This window comes from Sus scrofa, chromosome 8 (genome assembly GCF_000003025.6).
Source record: "Sus scrofa isolate TJ Tabasco breed Duroc chromosome 8, Sscrofa11.1, whole genome shotgun sequence".
NCBI lineage: Eukaryota > Metazoa > Chordata > Mammalia > Artiodactyla > Suidae > Sus > Sus scrofa.
In genome coordinates this window covers 78,662,819-78,685,286 of record NC_010450.4, presented here as the reverse complement: position 1 = coordinate 78,685,286, position 22,468 = coordinate 78,662,819, and the positions used below count along the sequence as shown (strand labels likewise).

The following is a 22,468-nucleotide window of genomic DNA, read 5'->3' as shown; positions in this document are numbered from 1 at the left end:
CTGGAAGACAGCAGCCAGAGTGGCGAGGCGTTTAAAGCCCTGCCAGCCAAGGACTGTGGAAGAAACCAGAGGCACCTTGGCTTGATGTGTGGCTACATGAAGCGCCACAGCAGGGGTACAGCCATCTTTCGGTTGCTCTGGGTGGAGGCCGAGGGCCGTGGGTAGGTGGTGCAGAGGGTCAGGTATGAGCGCAGAGACAGCGTCTCAGAGCAGTGCGCGGTGAGAGAATTAGCTGCTTTCTAAAGGAGGGATTGTCTAGTTTTTGGAATGCCCAGGTGCTCAATGGTAACAAAAGTTTACAGTGTACACAGTATTTCAGCCTGTCTTGTTTGAGCCACACAGCAGCACTGAGAGAGGCTCGTATCCCAGCTAGACAAATGAGGAACTTGGGAGCTGCCAGAGCTGGTGTGTGCCTCTCCCACCCCCAGGACAGAGGTCCTGAGAGCTGGTCTCCCCTCCAGGTGGTCCAAGATGCTTTAGAGGGAATGTCTGTGTCTTAAGGTGGAGGTGGGATGGGGCTGGGGAGACGCCTTACAAAGTGGTAGAAAACTGGGGTGGCCAAGAAGCTATCAGGCCAGGGGCGTGTGGGTTCTGCCAGAGGAAGGAGGACAGTTTCTCCAGAAGGCTGATGTGTAGCAACTTTGGTTAGTCTTAAGACAGTGAATTTTTTTTTTTTTCTCTTTATGGCCACACCCATGACATATGGAATGTCCCGGGTCAAGGACTGAATCAGAGCCGCAGCTGTGACAACGCTGGATCCTTTAGCTCACTATGTGGGCTGGGGATGGAACTTGTGCTGCCACAGAGGCCTGAGCCACTGCAGTCATATTCCTAACCCACTGCACCACAGCGGCAACTCCTTGGCCGGTGGATTTTAAGGGGCTATTTTATGATAAAATCCATCAAGGACAGTTTGCTGTGAGATCATTCAGTGGCTGAGGGGAAGAAAAAGTGTGTTTGGTACAAAGATAGTCACGTGTTCCTGCTGTGTCCTCTCCCAGACAGAAACCTCTTTCACTTGGGGCAGTGCTGGCAGCCCTGGCCTCTGAGGTCAGGAGGGTTGCAGGGTGGGGGTGGGGAGGTGTGCTTGCTGAGTCCTGAGGTTGGGTGCCAGCCAGTGTGGACACTCAGGTGAGTCTGCGGGCTGGCTCTCAGATGATCCAAGGCCCCAGCTCAGCCAGCTGTGTCTGCCCAGCTCCCCCACAGTCTTGGTTTTGGCAAGGAAAAATATCTCTGAACTTGAGGCAGGAAAATAATTCACTGCATGTTTCTGGCACATGACTGCTGAGGTCTCAGGATTCAGAGGAACATTTGTAGGTCACCTGCCTCCCTTGCCAGAGAGCCCGGCATCTCAGTGGCTTGCCTGAGGCCAGACCACCGTTTCCCTAGAGAGAAGAATGTGTGCTTTGAGCAGCAGGGCAGGGAGTGAGTGTCAGTGCCATTCATTGTAGCCTTGGGCTTTTATATGGGCATCAAGTGACCTGGGGAGCCCAGAAAATGCATCATGGACTTAGCTTTTCAGATCTATTGAAAAGAAAGAAAAGAAAGACCCACTTGTCTGAGAGGAAATAGAAGAGAGAGAATTTTAAAGATGTTTTTTTAAATTAAATTTTAATTTTTGGCCATGCCCAAGGATGGCACGCAGAAGTTCCTAGGCCAGGGATCAAACCACAGCAGTGACAATGCCAAATCTTCAACCACTAGCCACCAGGGAGCTCCTTAAATTTTATTTTTTTGATTTGCCCTGTATGGTCTTTTCCTTCCCTGCTTTCTTGCTTTCCCTGCAGTGATAACCTGTGATGCCTATAGGATTAACATCATTATACTTTATGCTATAAAAAAGGCAGCAAGGCAGGCTGCGCTCCTAGTTGAAGTAGAAAATTCTTTCCTCCCCCTGTGCTGGGGCAGAAATAGCCAAGTCAAGGCCCTGGCACATCTGCTGATACGTGTGGCTCAAGCCGACTTTGAGATTCACGTGCTCCTCCTCTGTGTGTGTGAACACGCTTTGGCCCAATGTGCTGTCACTTGATGCTGTGAGGCTGGCTGCTCTCATCACCCAACACACACCAGAACCTGGCAAAGCTTCTCCGTCAGGCTCAGTGTGGGATCCTTCCAACTGTTTATAGTCACTTCTGCTTCTTGTTGTAGAAGGAATGTGTCGTCGGGCTACTGTGCTCTCCAACAGCGACGGAGGGGGCGGGACTGGCCCAGGAAGAAGGACACACCAGGTCTGCGATGCGCATGGCCGGGAGCTCTGGACCTCACATCTGGTAGAACTGTATCAACGATACCGAGTGAAAATCTCCCTCACAGTCACGTCTTGGTAGACCTAAACTGTTGCTTGTGGTTTAAATTATACTTGTAGAAAAGGGGGGAAAATGGATGCCATCTGGCTGCATCCAGATTCCCAGGCCAGCTGTAAACTTGACCCCTGTGACCTCTGCCATCTCGCTGCCCCTCTGACAGCAAAGGTGGGAGGACACGTGGCCCCGGGTGTGTGGCCCAGCCCTGGGCTCTGCTCCACTCCAGGAGCTGCATGGAAGGGGCCCCTGGGTCCTAAGCTGCCTACACACAGCTTCCCTGGCGCCCTGCAGGGTACCGTCCCCCTGCTGACAGGTGGAACTGAGGTGTGCTGTTCCTTCAAGGCAGAGCCCTTCCTCTTTTCTGGACTGATTTACTGGGATGTTTATTTGTGGCTGTCCAGTGCACTGCAGGGACACAGTTCTCCTGAGCGTATGGTCCCCCAGGTCCCACTGAGGGTTCTGTCAGGGTTCCATGTTCTCTCTGCTCCAAGCTCTCATTCCTTCTCCTGGAGACCCAGTGGTCTTCCTCCGGCAGCATTCCACGCAAGCACTTGAGTGGTGGTGCTTCCGTCAGCATCAGCACCGTGGCTGAGGAAACTCTTACTTTCTTGAAGCGGTGATGGCACACCCACACGGCACTCAGCCACTTCCAATTGCTGGCTGTGTTGCCACCGTTCCCATCATCATAGTGTCATCTCGGACCACCCCAGTTGGAGCTTCTTCCCTAATTGGTCTACATTTATTGGAAGTCATTTTAAAAAAAGGAGTGAAATTAGATAAATTAAGCTTGAGTGAATTCTGACACATACTGTGCTAACAGATTCCAGCACTCAGAAGCCCTGTGTTAAGTCGTCAGCTGTATTTGTTTTATGAGTACATACAGTCAGCCCTCGGTGGCTGCAGGTTCTATGTCCGCCGATGCGGAGGGCCGACTGGAGCTGCGTTGATGCAGCTCTGAAGTGTTGCTGTGTTCCTGCACATTTTCCGTAGTTGTGTTTTAAAACCATAAAGGCAGGGGAGGCACTGATTCTCGTGTTAGGCTCCAAGAGGAAGCTGCTTCCTTAACTTTGCTTTCGTTAGACTTGTTAAAATGGGTAACTGAGGTATCATATGCCTGGCCTGTGACGTAGATAGCCCTAATTTTCTTCTGCCACTTTCCCTGAGTTCCCAAAGCCTATCACAGGTTGGTACCAGTGAGGATGACCGTGTATACCTGTCCCTCAGTACGTCTCTAAGATGTACTTTCCCTCAGAGACCACATTTTACCATCTATTGTTTTGTTAATGGTTTATAAGATAATGGTGGATCTTAGAGGAACAGTGTGTAAAGTTCCTTGTTGGGTTATTTGTTAGATAAAGGTCTAGTGTTCCCATTTCTGTAGTAAGACGGAACTCTCTGGCCAGAGAGAAGCCCCTTCTCCTGTTTTCATTCAAGAGAATGCTTTCCTATTGGTTATTATTCAGGAACTATGAGTGAACTAGGGTTTGACATTTTCTTTCTTTCTTTCTTTTTTTTTTTGCTCTTCTAGCACCGCACCTGCAGCATATGGAGGTTCCCAGGCTAGGGGTCCAATCAGAGCTACAGCTGCTGGCCTGCACCACAGGCACAGCAATGCCAGATCCGAGCCATGTCTGGGACCTACACCATAGCTCACGGCAACGCCGGATCCTTAACCCACTGAGCAAGGCCTTATAGTTCCTAGTTGGATTTGTTTCCGCTGTGCCAGGATGGGAACTCCAGGGTTTGACATTTTCTTTGCAAATAATCATTTTATCATTTGCTTCAAAATTAGGAGTGAAAAAGATGTATTTCCAGCAAGTCAATTACAAATACCGTTTTATTTTTCTGTCAAAACCATGTTGTTCCAGTCCAAATATTTGCTTTTAGAGAAGAGCCGAAGGTGTAGAAAAAAGGGGGCAAGCCACTTTAGGTAAGTTCTAAGAGAAACAGATGGAATGTCAGTTTCCACTCAAGAGTTCACAACTTACAAAGAATTTATTTATGCAACACAGACCTTTTCTCAAATATTTTTCACAGAATTCCACACAGCAATCTACTAGAAAAGTAGTGAATTATACAACACCAAAATAACATTTTCTTGGTACAAATTGCTAATCCAAAGGGAGGGAAAGATTGTTCAGTAACAAATAGAAAGTAAAACAAGTGTGCTTCACACAGCACCCAGTAGCCTCTGTTCTCAGACCAGGGGTAGGGGAGGGGCGCCCCAACAATGGCTCAGCCTCGGGGCGAGCTTTGGTACTTGCATTTTCTTTAAAAGAAAAAGAAAGGCTGTGAGCCCAAGAGCATGTCCATCATTTCATTTTGGTGTGCCAAGAAGAGGATAGATCAGGAAAACATCGTAAATATTTCACACTTGCTATAACATTAGATCCTTTATGTTAACCACACAATAAAATATAATAGCCTCCCCCCAAACCATAATTTTCTAGGTCTAAAACATGCTCGAAGAATAACATTGATAGAAATAATTCACTGAGATGTTTTAAATTACATTTACCATAATTTAAACATTACCATTTAAATCTCAGAAATTTCAGTGCTGAAGAAGCACAACTGTTTGGAAGAATACAGAACCCAAAGTACAGCATAAAATCCCCTCATCCCAGCACTATAAGCCATTTTTTTACTGCTAAAATCACACATTTCTCAAAATTACAGATAAATGGGAAGTGGGCTTTTTTTGTTGATTTTTTTTTTTTTTTTTTTTTTTTTGTAATATAACTAGAAGAAGTGGGTTTACTTGCTCCACTGAATTTTCCATAATTGGTGAAAATAGACTTCTCATTATGACTAAAAATATAGATTTTTTTTTTAAACTACAGAACCCAGCAGCCAGTTTTGTGCTTTGCTATTCCCCCGAAAAAAGTCAAGCAAAGTCTACAAAAATAGCAATTAACTTTAAAAAATATTTTGCTTCTTAGAGCAAATTTAAGTTACATTCAACTGTGATAGCTATTTCTAAGAAAAAGATGCTCAGGGTACCTCCCCTGCCTGGGCTCGGGGGCAAGGCCCACGCGGGGCTGTCGCCATCAGTAGCGGGTTTGGTACTCGTGGTGCCACCGGTTAAAGTCGTTGTAGAACAGAACAATGCTTCCTGAAGCCATGCCGGAAATGATGCACCTGGGAGAAGCACAGAGAGGAGGAGGGGTTTACAAACCTGCTCATTTCCTAGGGATGTGTTTTTGAAGAAAGAACTGTTCTCCCCACATCCACAAGGTACACAGGATGGCAGCCAAACGTACAGTGGATTTTTTTTTTTTTTAATGACTAAGATGCAGTCCTGAGTAGGCTCAGAGCCCACCTCTGACACTCTCCAAGGAGCCGGTTCACAGTTTGCCTTTACAGTGCCAACATAGCCAGCATGTGCAGGATGAATCACAAAAACCTGAAACAACTAGATAGTATCTAAAGGGGAGGGGCAAGGCTGGGCTGGTGAGCCCTGCTTTTATATCAGGTGTCAGAATCAAAATAAAGGATTGTAGTCTCAAAGTAATTGTTGGTGGAGGAAGGAGCACACATCAAGTGACAGGTATCTCTGACATGCACCGAATGAATAAGGACTCAGAGTGTTGACTGTAACTCAGGCTGGGCTCTGCAGAAGAATATTCTGTGTCCATCATGCTGAGACTAGGGGCCTTGTCCTCATACCACAGCGATGCACTGACATCACCAGGGGCAGGAGCTGCTGTTGTGCCTGCACCCCCGCCCCCAACCCTGAGCAGGTGGTGGAGGAAAGGGATGGAGCAGCAGGACAGGCACTTGAGAGGGGCCTCTCCTGGAGGCAGAAGCCTATTATGTCTTACACCTTTCTCTGTATGATTTTGTTAGGACAGTCCTTAGATGTCACAGTTCACATCCCTGGCAGTACATCACATCAAAATCAGGAACTCAAATGTGTTACGACAAACACACACACACACACACACACACACACACACACACACACACACACACACACACACACGAAGGCGATAATGAGGAAATGAGGGACAAAAAAGCACTGAGACCTGTAGAAAGCACATGGTAAAATGGCCAAAGTCAGTGTCAAATTACCTTATGTGGAAAGGGATTAAACTCCCCAATCAAAAGGCAGAGAGAATGGCAAAATAAACACGTTCAAACTATATGCTGTCTATCTACCAGAGACATATTTTGATCTAAAGACAAACAGGTTGAATATGAAAGGGTAGAAAAAGATATTCCACACAAATAATAATGAAAAAAGAGCTGGGGTGGCTATGCTAATATCAGACAAAATAGGTTTTAGGTCAAAATATGATACAAGAGACAAAGAAGGACACTATATAGAGAGCCAAGTATCAATTTATCAAGAAGATACAAAAATTACAAACGTACATGAACAAACATCAGCACCCCCAAGCTCTATGGAGCCAAAGCTGACAGAATTGAAAAGTGAAGTTCTACAATAATAACTGGAGAATTCAATAGTCTACTTTCAAAAATGGGTAGAACAGCCAGAAAGAAGATAAGGAAACAAAGGATCTGAACAATGCTAAAAACCAGTTGGACCTGAGACATGAACACTCAACCAGTAACAGCAGAATGCCCAGTTTTCTCAAATACACATGGAACATTCTTCAAGATAAACCATATGTTAGGCCCAGAACAAGTCTTAACACATTTTAAAAGACTGAAATCATACAAAGTATTTTTTTTCTAATCACAACAGAATTAAACATCAATAACTAAAGGAAAACAGGAAAATTCATAGGTTTATGGAAATTAACCAATGGGGCAAAGCCATAATCTCAAGGGAAATTATAAAATACCAAGACAAATGAAAACAAAACAAGCCAAAACTTACAGAATGCAGCAAAACCAGGGCAAGAGGGAAATTGATAGCTGTAAACCAATGTATTTTTTTTTTTAAGTTCTCAATCAGTAACCTAATTCTACACTTTAAAGAACTATAAAAAAAGGTGCAAACTAAACCCAAAACTAACAGAAGGAATAAAATAATAAAGATTAGAATGGAAATAGAGGATAGGAAAAGAGTAGAGAAAAACTCAAAAGTTGGTTCTTTGAAAAGGTCAAAATTGACAAAATTTTAGACTAGGGAAAAAGATTCAAATTACTAAAATAAATTGGAGACACTACCACCAATTTTATAGAAATAAAAAAGAGGATTATAAGAGAATACTAGAAACATCTGTATGCCAACAAATTGGATAACCATTTGAAACAGAAAAATTGTTAGACATACATTATTCCAACATTTAATGATATAGATACAGAAAATCTGAATAGACTCAGGACTGGTAATGAGACTGAATCAGTAATCAAAAATCTCTCTAGGAGTTCCCGATGTGGCACAGTGGAAACGAATCCGACTGGGAACCATGAGGTTGAGGGTTTGACCTCTGGCCTTGCTCAGTGGGTTAAGGATCTGGCATTGCTGTGGCTGTGGTGTAGGCCAGCAGTTGCAGCTCCGATTTGACCCCTAGCCTGGGAACCTCCATATGCCGTGGGTGTGGCCCTAAAAAGACAAAAAAATAGACAAAAGGAAAAAAAAACTATCTGGAAAAAAAAAAAAAAAAAGGCCCTACACCTGATACTTCACTGGTGAATTCTACCAAACACTTAAAGAAGGATTAACACCAACTTGAATGCTTCTAAAAAGCTAAAGAGAACACTTCCTAAGTTATTTAGTAAGGCCGACACACCCTGACACCAAAGTCCAACAGACACTGTAAGAAATTACAGCTCAATATCCCTTATGAATGCTGATACAAAAAAGTCTCCAACAAATACTAGCAAACCAAATTCAATAGCATATTAAGGGGATTATACACCATGACCAAGTGGGATTTATTCTTGGAATGGAGGCATGGTTTAACGTGCAAAAATCAATCAATGTAATCCACAGAATTAAAAATCCACATGAGAAAGGTATTTGACAAAATTCAATATTCTTTCATGATTAAAAACATTCTAACTAAGAATACAAGGAAAATACCTCAACACAATAAAGAGCATTTATGAAATATTCCCAGTTAATGTCATACTCAGTGGTGAATATTGAAAGCTTTTCCATTGTAACTGGGAACAAGACAAGGATACCCATTTTCACCAATTCTCTTCAGTATAGTTTGAAAAGTCCTCGCCAGAGCAATTAGGCAAAGAAAAGGAAAAGTAGAAGTAAAATTATCTCTTTTACAAATGACATCATCTTTATGTAGGAAATCCTAAAGATCACACATACACACAAACCTGTTAGAGCTGATAATTTAGCAAAGTTGAAGGATATAAAATCAACAAATAAAAAATAAGATGTTTCTCTTCTCAAGCAGTGAACAATACGAAAAAGAAGTCATCATTGCAACAAAAAGAATAAAATGCTCAAGGATAAATTTAATGAAGGAGGCAAAAGACTTGTATATTGAAAATGAGACGATGTTGTTAAAAGAAATTAAAGATGACATAAGTCAATGGAAATATATTCCATGTTCCTAGGTGGGAAGACTTAATATTTTTAAAATAATATGAGTCAAAGCAATTTATAGATTGAGACTAATTCCTATCGAACTCTCAATGGTTTTTGCAAAAACAGAAAAGCAAACAAACAAAAAACCCATCTTAAAATTCACACAGAATCTCAAGGGAGCCCACACAGCCAAAACAATCTTGAAAAAGACAACGAAATTGGATGTCTGACTTCCTGATTTCAAAACTCACTATATAAAACTATAGTAATCAAAACAGTGTGGTTCTGGCTTAGAGACAAACGGGTCAACAGAATAGGAGAGAGCCCAGAAATGAACTCTCACATAAAGAGACAATCTTTTCAACAAATTATGCCGGGAAAACCGATATCCACATGCACAAGAATGAGGTGCGACCCCTACCTGTATCATATATAAATATTCAAAATGGATCAAAAACTAAATATAAGAGTTAAAACTATAAAACTCTTAAGAGAGGAGTTAGAGGAAAAGCCTCCTGACATTGGATTTTGCAATGATTTCCTGCATATGACACCAAAAGCACAGGCAACAACAGAAAAAAAAAATTATACTTCATCAAAATTAGAAGCTTTTGTATATGAAAGGCCATCATGAGATGGAATGATGAAAAAATTCTGGAAATGGATACTGGTGATAGCTGTACAACAATGTGCATGCGTTTAATGCCACCAAACTGCACCAAAAAGATGGTTTAAATGGTAAATTATATGTTATCACAATATAAAGAAGTAAAAGGAGAGATCATTATTAAGAAATAAGATGCCAGATAAAGATTATTTCCCCCAAATGTAGGTTTTTTTAGGAAGTAAGCCAGATTTCTCAATGAAATCATGGATAGGTATATAAGCATTTCACATGAAATTTTAAGAAAAAAAGATACTTTAAGAAACATTTTTTAAAAAGCTTTTTTGTAGCAATAAAATTGGAACATTTGTTACCTAAATCCTGTCTATTCCTAGAGAATTCAGCCTTGTCCAAGACTGGCAATGTCATCATAAAGAAAATGTTTTTTATAAAGTATCTTGGAACCCCTGACATTCACTGGATTGCACAGGTGACACTCACTACCCAGACCACCATTTAAATAAATTCCCTCCACAGTGTTTAATGCCACCGGTAGTGGACTACGACGCTGGAGTTACCTCTGGTCGTGAGACAGGGCCATGGCCCGGATTCCTGCGTCACAGCCTGGATAGGCAAAGAGCTGCTTGAGGTCAGACACCTGCCACACCATGACCACGCCATTGTCTCCTCCCGTGAGCAGGTACTGCCCGTCCCGGCTCAGCTGGATGGCCTGTGGGATACAAGGACGTTGACCAGACATGTGACTCCAGGGAGACGGGCCCCATCCCATTTTGATTAATTCTCCCTGCCTCCAGCTACCGTGCACGCGGAGAAGGGAGAGAGTGGGCGTGTGTCCTGAGGGGTTTTCAGGGACTCACGAGTCGGAGAAAACTTCCGCCATTTTTTTTTTAAACTCAAGTGGGCCAAGTTAGACAATACTTGAGGTTTTTGTTGGTTTATGCTCAAGTTTTGCTTTTTTAAATGTTTGCTTTGTAAGGATGAAGTGGCAAACTCTTCCACTTCTACAAACAACTAAGGAAACGGAGCACATTGTAGATGGGGAGCTTCCTGGCATCTTCCCCTGTACTGTGCACACGCCAAGCCCATTCTGTACCCAGGCTGGGCAGACGGTGCTAGCTGGCCTCAAATTCTGCTAAAACACTGCTGCCTCGGGGGCTAGGGAGACCACCTACAGCTGGAGCCACCTTCACTAGGCCTGCTGGATTTTTCCAGCAGCTGGGAAGACAAGTTGGTGGGGAACCACAACTTCCACGATGATGAAATCCAGTCTAATAAGCATTTTCGTTTTGCCCCAGGACTGACTGTTTCCTGCCAGTGCTCAGCACGAAGGGCAGGCATGTAATCTACTCGTCACTCCTGTCCAAGCGGCTAACAGAAGGCCACTGCCTGGTTTCATATGACTTCTTACATTTTTTTCATGGTTGAAAAAAATCAAAAGAATGATATTATTTCATGACGTGAAAATTATATGAATTCCAAATTTCAGTGCCCATAAATAAGGGTTATTGGAACACTATGACGCATTCATTTCTGGTAACTTTCACAAGTAATTGCAACAGAGTGCAGAGCCTGCAAAACCTGAAATATTTACTCTTTGCCTTGGTACAGAGACAGTGTGCCAATTCTTGATAAAAAGGGTCCTCCTGGAGTTCTCTTGTCAGGCAGTGGGGTTAAGGATCCAGTGTTGTCACTGCTGTAGCACGGGTTCCATCCCTGGCCCAGGAACTTCTGCATGTTGGGGATGCAGCCAAAAAATACAGTAAAAGGTCCCTCCCTACTCCTACTGAGAGCCAGTCTTACTACCCATTCCACTCCTCTTGCCCAAGCCTCCTTTCCTGGCTAATGTATTAAGATACACGTTTCCTTTCTTTAGCCACGTGGCCCGGGGTGTTCTAGAAGTTACTGCCAATGCCTGTAATCTGATGTCCACACAGACAACAGTGAATGTGGGAGTCCAGACTGTACGGGATAGCGAGAAAGAAAAGATCTACCTTCAGAAAAATATATTTGCACTGTTTTGCACTCAGAGTTTTCATGTAGTTGCCTTAAGTCTTTCATTTACCCTTTGACCAAAAAAAAAAAAAAAAAAAAAAAATTAAATCATAAAGTAAGGACTATTTCAATTCACATGCACATTCTGAGGTCTCAAACTTAGCTTATTCTCAAGAACACACACAAAAAAATCTAAGAAAGAAAAACCCATGGGTGGGAGATGGTTACATGTAAGAAGTATTCTCTAAATATTAACCAAGTACAAATAGTAAGATTTTTCAATATCAATGAAAACCAATATCCTTTTCCCACATTCATTTCACAAATGGCACTCTCTGGAGGGTACCTGGGAAAGGCAATGAAGACGACAACAAATAACTATTTGCTACACTTATGGATCCAGCTGATGAAAATCCATTAACCTTATGGCTGTGGTTCACTTGAGTTTTATACTTGAGGCTTTTTACTGGATAAGTGCTATATTAAAACATAAATTAAAGCCATTAATCTTTAACTCTTTGTTCTAGAATAAAGACTCTCTAACCCTAGTTCTATGTTGAAATAAATAAAACCAGGACTTTAGGACTATGCATTTATCAGCACCTAAAACATTCTAATAAACCAGGGGCCTGCCAAAGTTAGAAAAGATTTTGTTGGCCTTTCTCCTGAGGGACCTGACAAATTTCCCTGGAGGTAAAGAGCCAGGCTAGCATTTTCTGAATGGCACCCTACCTACCACCTAAACCAGCTTTCCTGTACTTAATTCTAATATACCTGCTCAGGATCCAGGGTGGGGTGAGACTAGAGATTTTGAGGGCTCCCTGGACATGTGTTAATCTTAGGCTCTGAAATCCTGAAGGCCTGGGCAACACTGTGGCTGCGTTAGTTTCCAGCAGGGACCAGCAGGCCACAGCGTCTGCTGGCGACAGACACATCCCAAGGCACAGCTTCCTCAGGAAAAGAAATGAGTTCCTATGGGTGAAACAGTGGCCACCCTTGGCTGAGGCTAACATAACTTTGCTGCCCACCTAAATTTAAGTTACTAAGTCATCGAAACACTGCCTAACTGATGTGCTTTGTTAACCAAATATCACTGAGCATCTAAATAAAAACTGGTGGGAACCCCCAGGCCGCCTGCCTGCAGGGTTCTTGCTCTTTCAAAGGAACTTCCTTTCAGGTCTGAGCTAATGACTAATTTGCTGCCATGGCCTTCCTTCCTTTGGGCTCAGACCGGAGGCTGTTGCTCTCTCACGTCCCTAATTCCCAGCCTGCGGTTTCCTTCCACCCTTCCCGGGGCAGTTAGCTGTGAAAGTGTGGGTCTCTGGAGCCCCACACGGGCGGTGCTCATTTCAGGCAAGCTTGCTTTAATCACACGGTTGCCACTTGCAAGTTAGTGTGATAAAGTGCAGGAGTGCTGGGAAAAAGGCAATAGATTGTTTAAGCCTAAAATCCAGGGGGAAATATTGCAGAGGGAAAATAACCAGTGGCCATAGGGCAGAGAGGAAAAGCATGTGTGTATGCGGAGTCTGCAGAAAGCCTCCCGACTTTGCCTGGAGGAACGTCCTGGAGCCTTTGGTACGAACTGAAATGCCACAGAAATGGTTCCAGCTGGCAAGGGATTGCAAATTATTTTACAGATTTATTAGTGTAGCTGACAATATAATCGCAACTCAAAGTGACGGATTATCAACATTATTACCGTAAAGAAAAGAGGAAAGGAAAAGCCTCTGATGTGCACTTGGTTTAAATGAAGGGAGGGAAAAAGAAAAGCAGAGCGAGCGCATTCTGTGTGCCGGCCTTCGTGGCAGAGGCGGTCAAAATGCACTGGAAGGAGTTCCCGTCGTGGCGCAGTGGAAACAAATCCGACTAGGAACCATGAGGTTGCGGGTTTGATCCCTGGCCTTGCTCAGTGGGTTAAGGATCCAGTGTTGCCATGAGCTGTGGTGTAGGTTGCAGACGCGGCTCGGATCCCATGTGGCTGTGGCTGTGGTGTAGGCCAGTGGCTACAGCTCCAATTAGACCCCTAGCCTGGGAACCTCCATATGACCAGGTGAGACCCTAAAAAAAAAAAAAAAAAAAAAGACAAAATGCATTGGAAAAAACTCACAGAAGCAGCAAGCTGACTTAAGCAATCATCCTTGGATATAGAAGCGGCCAAGGAGCCAAGTGCAGTGTAACTATACTTAGGGTTTCTCTTCCTTCATACTTCCTGACCCCAATATTTATGTGAGAAGGGAGTGATGTCACAACTGATATCACCTAAGTTGCCCTAGGTCAGGAGCAACAATGAGTGAAGTGGCCGGAAGTAGCTTAAAGTGCCACTCAGAGGGTGGAGGCTTCTGCGACCTTCCCAGCCCCAACACGTCCCGGGTCCCTTCGCTGCCTGCAGCTCACACATGCCTCCATCCCCATCTCAGAAGATGACAGGACACCACTTCATCTTACCTTAACCTGGCACCTACGGGGAGTCTGGAGATGAGAAAAGGACCTTGAAAAAAATAGCCTCTCCAAGGAGCAGACCTCCCTGTCCAACCTCTAGTACTTCCGGAGCCCTGTCCTGAAAGTGAAATGAGACCCCAGGAGGTCCACCAGCACTCCTGCCTCCTGTAAACCGAAAGCCAAAAAAGGTCTGCCTGACGGACATCAGAGTCTGAAGCAGCCCTTCCTTAACTTGCTGCGTTGGGGCCTTGCCACCCACAGAGAAGTCAGGTCTGCAATTAGGCGCTAATCCTAATTATCTTCATCCCCACCACTCCCACCAAAGACCTGTTCCGCTATAAAGAGAGCTGGTTTAGGGGTCCTCGGCTGCACTGTTTGAGCTCAGACACTCAGAAAACAATACTATTTGGTTAACCTTTTTTTTTTTTTTCTTTTTAGGGCCGCACCTGTGGCACGTGGAAGTTCCCAGGCTAGGGGTCAAATCAGAGCTGTAGCTGCCCGCCTGCACCACAGCCACAGCAGTGCAGGATCTGAGCCGTGTCTGCGACCTACACCACAGCTCACAGCAACGCCAGATCCCGGATGCGCTGAGCAGGGCTAAGGATTGAACCCGTGTCCTCACAGACACTAGTTGGATTCTTAACCTGCTTAGTCACAATGAGAACTCCCCTATTTGGTTAACTTTCTTAGGTAAAGAACCAAAACCAGCCAAACAAACCGAGCAGTGCCACTGACGCCGCCCAGGGTGGCTTTGCAAGTCCTCAGGAAATGTCTGCTGAACGCACATCGTTGGCTTCACTTAGTGGCCCAGGGGCCTCAGGCACAGAGCGTTTGGGTTGAGTGGAGCCGTGGGATGGGCTGTGCTCTGGGACGGAGACAAGACCCTTGACGATTTTCTTTTGGGGTCGAAAAGAGGCCCTGGGGGCTAAAAACAGAGGTTTCTTTGGCGAACCCTCTCCCTCCTCACTCACCATGCTGTGAGGTAAAAACACAGAATGTTGAAAAGTCTGCAAGTTACACTTACCCTTATGTTATCATCTGTTTCCATGGTGGCCTGGAGTTTCCCATTCACACTAAATGTACAAAAGAAGCCATTTTCATAGAATATGACACAGTGACCCTCTCTTGAAGCTTGAATGAGTTTTGGTCTCAGGCAGTTTTCAGGACCCTCCAGAGTCCTTAACAAGTCTCCATTCATGGAATGTATGAGGCATGGTCCTTCTGAGAAAACAGGAGGAACAAAAGCAAAATGAAACTTTTGAACAAGAACAGACACAGGTGATCTGAATCCTGAGCACAGTGCCAACAGGATCATAGTACATGTTACAGCTGAAGAAAGCCTTTCTATATACCTTATAGATCAGTTAACTTTTTGTTTGTTTGTTTTTTGTTTTTGTCTTTTTGTCCTTTTAGGGCCGCACCCATGGCACATGGAGGTTCAGAGCTGTAGCCGCCGGCCTACACCACAGTCACAGCAGTGTAGGATCTGAGCCGTGTCTGTGACTTACACCACAGCTCACGGCAACGCCGGATCCTTAACCTGCTCAGCGAGGCCAGGGATCGAACCTGCAACCTCATGGTTCCTAGTCAGTTTCATTTCCACTGTGCCACGCCAGGAACTCCTATCAGTTACTTTGTAAAATCTGCATACTGGCCAGTACTCACCTTCCACTTGGGAGAGGAGAAAGCTGAGTCATACATGTTCAAGTTCAGTTCTTAAGAGACAGGAAGTTACTTTAGGAAATTCATTACGACAAGAGGTGATAAGAACTGGAGGAACTTAGTAAGGAACAGGACAGAGTTCAAGTCCTGGGAGAGCTTCCAGGAAGGCTGGGCTACCATCAGACACACCATGACTGCCTCTGACCCTCCCTCATCTCACGGGGGCCCAGTGGTACCAGCACTTGGCCCTCTGTGGTGAGAACTCATTGAGGCAGCTTCTGAAGGCCTGAGCCTTCTCTCCCACCACTCAGTGCTTTCCCTGGAAGCCCACCTCCTCAGCCTTCAAGTACATTCATACAGCCATGCCCTGCCACCTGTCGTTGGTGAGTCTGCTTCCCTGCCGTCCCCCCAAGAGGCAGCTGCAGTCACCACTCCTTGCTCCCAGGGCTGACCTCCAGGCTGAGCTGTTTGAGGAGGATGGGGAAGCCCAGAAGAAGCAGTGCTTTTTCATCTGTATTGCATGCCTGCTACATGCGAAGCAGAGGAGGAGCAGGCAACCAACACTGCTTGTGTGATAAGGCAGTTCTAAGAAATGTCTGAGTTGGATGAAAGGGGTACTAGACTTAGGCCCTGCTCCTCTCTCCCTCGAGGCTCCATGGAGTTCCTGCTCTCCACACGACTACCAAAGCATGCCTCTTGGCTTTGTCCTGACCACCTCGATACGATCTTAGTGCTCTTGAGATAAATACACAAGGCAGTCTTTGCTTCACTCCGTTCCAGTGTGTGTGACTCTCAGTTATCACTTTTAAACGACACTAGTCCCCCATGCTGCAGTCCAGATTTCAGTTATCCCAGTAATCACATAAAGTGCAGTCTTCTTGGCCAGCTCTTCAGTCCACAAGTCATAAGTAACAGGTGTCGTGATGGGTGACAAACCACATCACTTCTTTCAGAGTCGGTCAGTGACCCGCACGTCTAACTCAGCTCGTGCACAGACAGCAAATGCTGTAGTTAGGTGGCCTCTTTGTCTCCCAGCGATGGAACTAGGTGACATTTTACAAAAACGGGTAATCAAAAGAGGGTACTGGCCACAAGATGAATTTGCCATAAGGAAATCAACAGTGACCAAGCTGAAAGTGAGATCTGAATCAAACATAAATGGAGCCAGAGAAGACAGAGCTGACCGGGGGAACGTGGACAGTGCTGGGGGCTGCACATGGGCAGCCGGAGGCTGGGACTGAAGGTGAACTCACTGGTCTAAGTTAGGAAAGTGGCTGTAACACACATGAGGGGCTCCCCAAAGAACTGATGCCAGCAAAACCCCTCACATTATGGAGACCTGGGAGATAGTTCATGACACTGAAAGCCCGGGAGATAAAATGGTGGAAGCTGATCCAAACTGAGGAAGGAGTGACAGCTGGTGAAGGCCTACAGAAGATTCTCACTCCTGAAGTCACAAGGAGACAAGGGGGGTGAGTGCTGTTCCAAGTACTCTTGTGTATTTTCCACAAAGAAATAAAAGACTTTCATTCTCAATGTTTCTGATGTTTTCAATCACAGTGTACTAAGTAAACGTGAGTCTTATTTTTTCACATTCCTATAAATTTATGTGTATGTATGAATATATGCATATGTAAAACTAAACAAAAAAAACTTTTTTTTTTTCTTTTTTGGCCACCCCGTGGGATATGGAGTTCCTGGATCAGATCTGAGCCGTGGCTGTGGCAGTGCTGGATCCTTTAACCCCCTGTGCTGGGCCAGGGATCGAACCTGTGTCCTGGTGCTGCAGTGATGCGGCCGATCCCATTGTGCCAGAGTGGGAACTCCTGAACAAGAGAACTTTTAATGTTTTGATAAAAAACATTTAAGGCCATGGAACTATCATAAAATCTCCCACTGGCTATTAAAATTTACCACTGATTATTGTTAATCATAATATTTCCTATTGAAACTATTGATTTTTAAGGTCTGTGCATGGTTTTGTCTTGCACGGTCATTTTTATGGTCCCGTGCCACTGCGCAAAGTGAAGATAGCCTGTAACGTGACAGGTTCATTTTACATGTCCAGTTTGGATCATGTGTAGTCCAAGAGCTCATGTTAGCTGAGGATAAATGAAATCACTGGGTGTAAGAAGGAAAAAAATCCAGCAGTTATAGAATCCTTGCTATCATTATTACTATGTCATTGTTTTGAGCAACTAAATTTTTAAACACAATCCTCTGAATATTTAATAAGTCTTGTTAGCTAGACTAAATATTATAGTTCAAGACACAGATAAGGTGACTCGAAAACTGCGTGCTTTCCCACCAAACTAGCCTAAGAGACTGTGTGATTACAGTACTTTCTGTGTGCGTTTAGACCTCAGTTCTGGGCAGAGGGACAGAGAAATGGACAGGCTATTATAATCAAATAAGGAATGAATTGGAAACAGCTCTGTCCCTGGTCAGATCCTGCTTTGTTGTGCGTGCTCTTGGAAAGCTTGCTGACTGCCTTTGGCCTAAACACAGGGCCGTGCTCTTAGGGCAGACCTCCAGCAAATAAGCCTAAGTATCTTTCCACTCTGTTCCAATGCCATCCTGGCCCCTGCCTAGGTCAGCGATTTGGAAGGTTGAAACAGACTGGGTGGGGCGTTTCCATCCAGGTGTGAGATGGAACCCATCCCAGTCACGGTCCAGAAGAATAAACAAATATACAAAGATGGTCCTTGTTCTTGCCTCACTCTTCGGAGCCGAGCTGTGAAAGAGAACTTCCTGCAGTGATGGAATGTTCCTTTTCTGGGCCATCCAGTAGAGGAGCCCCTAGTTGGATGTGAATATTGAACCCTTGAACTGTGGCTGGTGCCACCAGGGAACTAACTTTTTAATTTGATTGCACTTCAGTTAACGTCTACAGTTCCAAGTGGCTAACGGCTGCCATAATAGACAGCACAACTTTAGACAAAAAGGTACCACATTCAGGAGTTCCCTTGTGGCTCAGTGGGTTAAGGAGCTGGTGTTGTCACTGCAGTAGCTCAGGGTCACTGCTGGAGTGGCATGGTTTGATCCCTGGCCCAGGAACTTCCCCATATGCAGGTGCGGCCAAAAAAAAAAAAAAAAAAAAAGGTACCAAATTCATCTTTGGTAATCCATTAGTAGAAGACACTAAGAAACACATCCATTTGATGAGGGTGCCACAGATTTACCTTTAGAACCACTTAACACCAGGCCTAGCTCCGCGCAGACAGCAGCACAGGTGACCTCGTAGTCGTGGCCTGTCAGGATGGCCCGAGGAGTGGTGGTCTCACCTTTAGGAAAAAAAGAAAGAGATCATGCAGGGGATGCCCTCTACTCAGATTAATCTTCAGTAACTTCTTCCTCATTCCCAGAATGCATCAGTCTTTCATTTACGGCTTAGAAATTTGTCCAAAAATCCTATTTTAGGAGTAGATCCAAACTATATGCTATAGTTTGAGGAACACATGTTGCTAAAGTTCTAAACCTTACATGATTATCAAGCGACAGTTTAAAACAGAATGAAATGAGTCAAAAATTTGCATTATAAATTGCCTTACTTTTCAAATACAAATATGAGCTCCTTGATTAGATGGTTTATGGATGATTATGAAAATGGGGACCCTGAAGTTCCCGTCGTGGCGCAGCGGAAAGGAGTCTGACTAGGAACCAAGAGGTTGCAGGTTTGATCCCTGGCCTCGCTCAGTGGGTCAAGGATCTGGCATTGCTGTGAGCTGTGGTGTAGGTTGCAGACAAGGCTTGGATCTGGTGTTTCTGTGGCTATCATGTAGGGCAGTGGCTATAGCTCTGATTAGACCCCTAGGCTGGGAACCTCCATATGCCACAGGTGTGGCCCTAAAAAAAAAGAAAGAAAGAAAGTGGGGACTCTGGCTTAATTCACATTTCAAAGAAAGGCAGCCTCATCTGCCCCCTCACTCAGGCCTCCTCCTCCAGGGCCACTGAGACCCCTGTCACAATGGAGATGGTCTGAAGTAGGACCTATGACATCTCAAAGCAGCCCCTCTCTTAAGTCCCTATTGTCTTCCTTAAGTTTATGTGTCATCCTTGTATAAAATCATACAAGGTATTCTTCTCTGCAGTTCATTCAGAGAACGGAGAGGGGATTAAACTATTAAATGTAATTCTGCTAAGTGATTGAAATTTGGGGAGGGGAAGGAGGGCAGGGAAGGAGTATCCAAATAACGGAAGATGTTTCAAAACATGTCACATGGTTGAAGCCATCCAAGTCATCGCAGTCCCAAACTAGAAAGAAAACTGGCTGGTGGATGAGGAACCCACACCAGGACTGGCCCAGCACTTGAGTCAAACAATACCATACACATGGCTGTCCTTGGGATAGTCACGCACCCCAAGGAGAGAGATCTGGCAGATCAGGGAAAATCCAGCAGAAACCTACTGTCCTTGGAAGCAAATGCCGCTGGTCCAAAAAAATTAACGAGTGCTTTTTATGACGGTCATGCATTCTCTGAAATGTCATGCAAACTGATGACTGGGAATGGGGAGGGGAAGAAGGAAAGCAGGGTGTATAGAGCACACACAGGCCCGTGACCCAAACCAGGGCAGGGCCCAGCTCTGCGCTCCCAGCCCTGCTGCCCTGGCGCCTGCAGGGACTCCATGCCTGGTCGTCTCACATCATTCATTGAATTTATTGGGGTGCAGGAGCACAGCATTGTCCCCGGTGTCCCTCCTGGCTTTGGGGGACTATGGGTGCTTCTGAGTGAGATGGAAGTGAAGAGGCATCCTGTCAGATGCGGCACCACACTGGCTGTGCTGCACGTGGTCAGACGCGGGAAATGGCCTGCACACTTGGTGACAAAGGCAAATGACACAGTAAAAGGCCAGGTGTGGGTGGAACCAGAGGCCTGGTTTCATTTGATTCCAAGTTTTAAAACTTCTCTGGGGAGAGAAACCCACCTTAATACAAAGTTCACTTATTTTCCAAACCAGAAAGCAATGGTTACAACAACAGCTACTTTTGTTTCCTTAAAAAGTATACACATTTGGGAAATTTGTCAAGAAAAGAAGCAGATAATGCAAACCAGTCTGAACTACTTAACTTTCTGTTGGAGATAAGTCTTGCCAAGAAATTAGAGATAAATCTGCTACGTTTTAAAAGGTTGCCAAAAAATAAAATAAAAATAAAATAAAAAGTTGCCAATACTGTAACCCTGATTCATGCCCCCCCAAATACCGAAAAATGTTATTTTTGAAATTAATGTTTAATTAAATCCATTGGCAGCTTTTTTAAAATCAAGGATTAAAATCACTGAGAGCTAAGCAGTATATTTTCGGTGTGCTTATTCCCTTTTTGTTTTCAAAAGTTACCATTTTATGAGGGGGGAGGTTTGTGCTTTAACTTGAATTGGCTTGGAATTCCTCAGTGGAAAATGGAAAGCTGATGGCAACTGAAAGCAATCTAAATGTAAGCCAAAGTAAACAAAGGACAGATGGATAATGGGGACCCAGAGGACGCTGTCACTTAAGTATGCCAATGCGAACGTTTTGTTTTCTAGATCTAAGGATATTTTCTCAGGGACACAGGGAGGAAGTGACAAGAGTGCTGTCAACTGATTTCTTTCTTTAATGTAAAAGAGTTGAAAACCTGAGAATTTTCTATGACTATAGTTTAGGGAGCTGCATAATTAACCCTATAAATAGTGAATTAAGGTATAAGCATTCTTTTTTTTTTTGTCAACTCATAATTAAGATTTTTATAAGTATGCTTTACCTCCAAAATACAAGCTTCCCATATTCCATACTATACCAGTTGTGGTGCTTCCTTCCGAATGTCAGAGGACACAGGCACATGCTGGGTAACTTCAAAACTGGAAAGAGACTTCTCTTTTCCTGGGGCCTGATCTCTAAATAAAGGAACTGTTCAATGCCAGGACTCTGGCTTCATTGTTTGGCAAAATGGTTCCTAACCCAGGAAGCAGGTTAGACAGTTCAGGAAGTATGGGGGGGCGAAAAAGGAGAAAAAGAGAAGGAAAGGAAACGAAAAACAACAAATTGAAAGCAGAAGCGTACACTTCTGATGACTGCGTTCTTCTCAGGTAACTGGTTTCACCAGCACTCACTAGATTTCCAGTAAAAAGGCTGCTGCTGAACTTTCCTCCCTTTTAGGAAAAGCACATTCATGGCCTCTGAAAATCCACAGTCAATATAAGGAGAGTGATCACTTCCTGTAAGAAAAGGTATTGCCAGTCTTTTTGGAGAGACTGAACTGTGCACTCTTGTGGTATATGTGGTACAGACTCAGCATTCTTTCCATTTCCCCATTGAAAAAAAAATCTGTTCAAAATAAACACGTGCATTTTTATAGGTTCCAATCAACGAAATGTTTTACATGTTAAAATTTCATTATGGCAAATGGGATGACATGATAGAGGATTTAAATCCAACAGGTCCATACCGACTATGTTCAACAGACATTTTGGGAGCCCCCTGGGATGGAATTATGAGGGGTAGAGGGGACCACGGGAGGCAGAGCACAGGTTTCAAGTGTGGCTCAGAGAATCTATTCTTTCTCTGTAGTCACACCTTTAAACAGCATCCTGCAACCTGGCAGTAACAGCTTACGCATCAATAGCAATACACATGTATACCTGTGTATCTTTGTTTGGAGAACATAGGAACAAATCTGGGAACCGCATCACTCATTCTCCCTGTAACACTCACCTAAATCTATCCTTCCCAACTACTCGTCAGCCCACAGAGCTAATACCTAGGGGCAGATCAGCTCCAATAAGACAATACTGGCCATAAATTACTTTTCCAAAGATCCCAAAGCTATGGCCACCTCTCACCGAAGTCTCTAAACTGAATAAAGAGTAGGGGGGAAAAGTCTTCCAAAAACATATTGGGTTAATTCTTTGATAAAAAATTGCAGTAGTTAATGGATACACAAAGTCTTGACTTTTGCTTTCTGAGATAATAAGGGCTACCAAAAGCTGGATCATAAAGCAGAAC

At 44.3% G+C, this 22,468-nt stretch overlaps 2 protein-coding genes across 8 annotated transcripts in view; one reads left to right on the top strand and one right to left on the bottom strand.

Annotated features, from left to right (window-relative positions):
- Positions 1-5,046, top strand: part of DCLK2 (doublecortin like kinase 2) — a 174,669-nt gene extending 169,623 nt beyond the window's left edge. For both annotated transcript variants that reach the window (XM_021100647.1, XM_021100648.1), the window contains one exon: positions 2,149-5,046. In XM_021100647.1, coding sequence (XP_020956306.1) covers positions 2,149-2,274 — 126 coding nt within the window. In that variant the 3' untranslated portion in view covers positions 2,275-5,046. The remainder of the gene's footprint in view (positions 1-2,148) is intronic.
- Positions 4,980-22,468, bottom strand: part of LRBA (LPS responsive beige-like anchor protein) — a 710,221-nt gene continuing 692,732 nt past the window's right edge. For 3 of the 6 annotated variants that reach the window (XM_021100637.1, XM_021100640.1, XM_021100641.1), the window contains 4 exons: positions 18,670-18,771; positions 14,850-15,046; positions 9,952-10,103; positions 5,012-5,444 (listed from right to left, as the gene is read on the bottom strand). In XM_021100637.1, coding sequence (XP_020956296.1) covers positions 5,354-5,444; positions 9,952-10,103; positions 14,850-15,046; positions 18,670-18,771 — 542 coding nt within the window. In that variant the 3' untranslated portion in view covers positions 5,012-5,353. Of the gene's footprint in view, positions 5,445-9,951; positions 10,104-14,849; positions 15,047-18,669; positions 18,772-22,468 lie in introns of all 6 variants that reach the window. The other 3 variants (XM_021100638.1, XM_021100639.1, XM_021100636.1) reach the window with 2 other exon arrangements.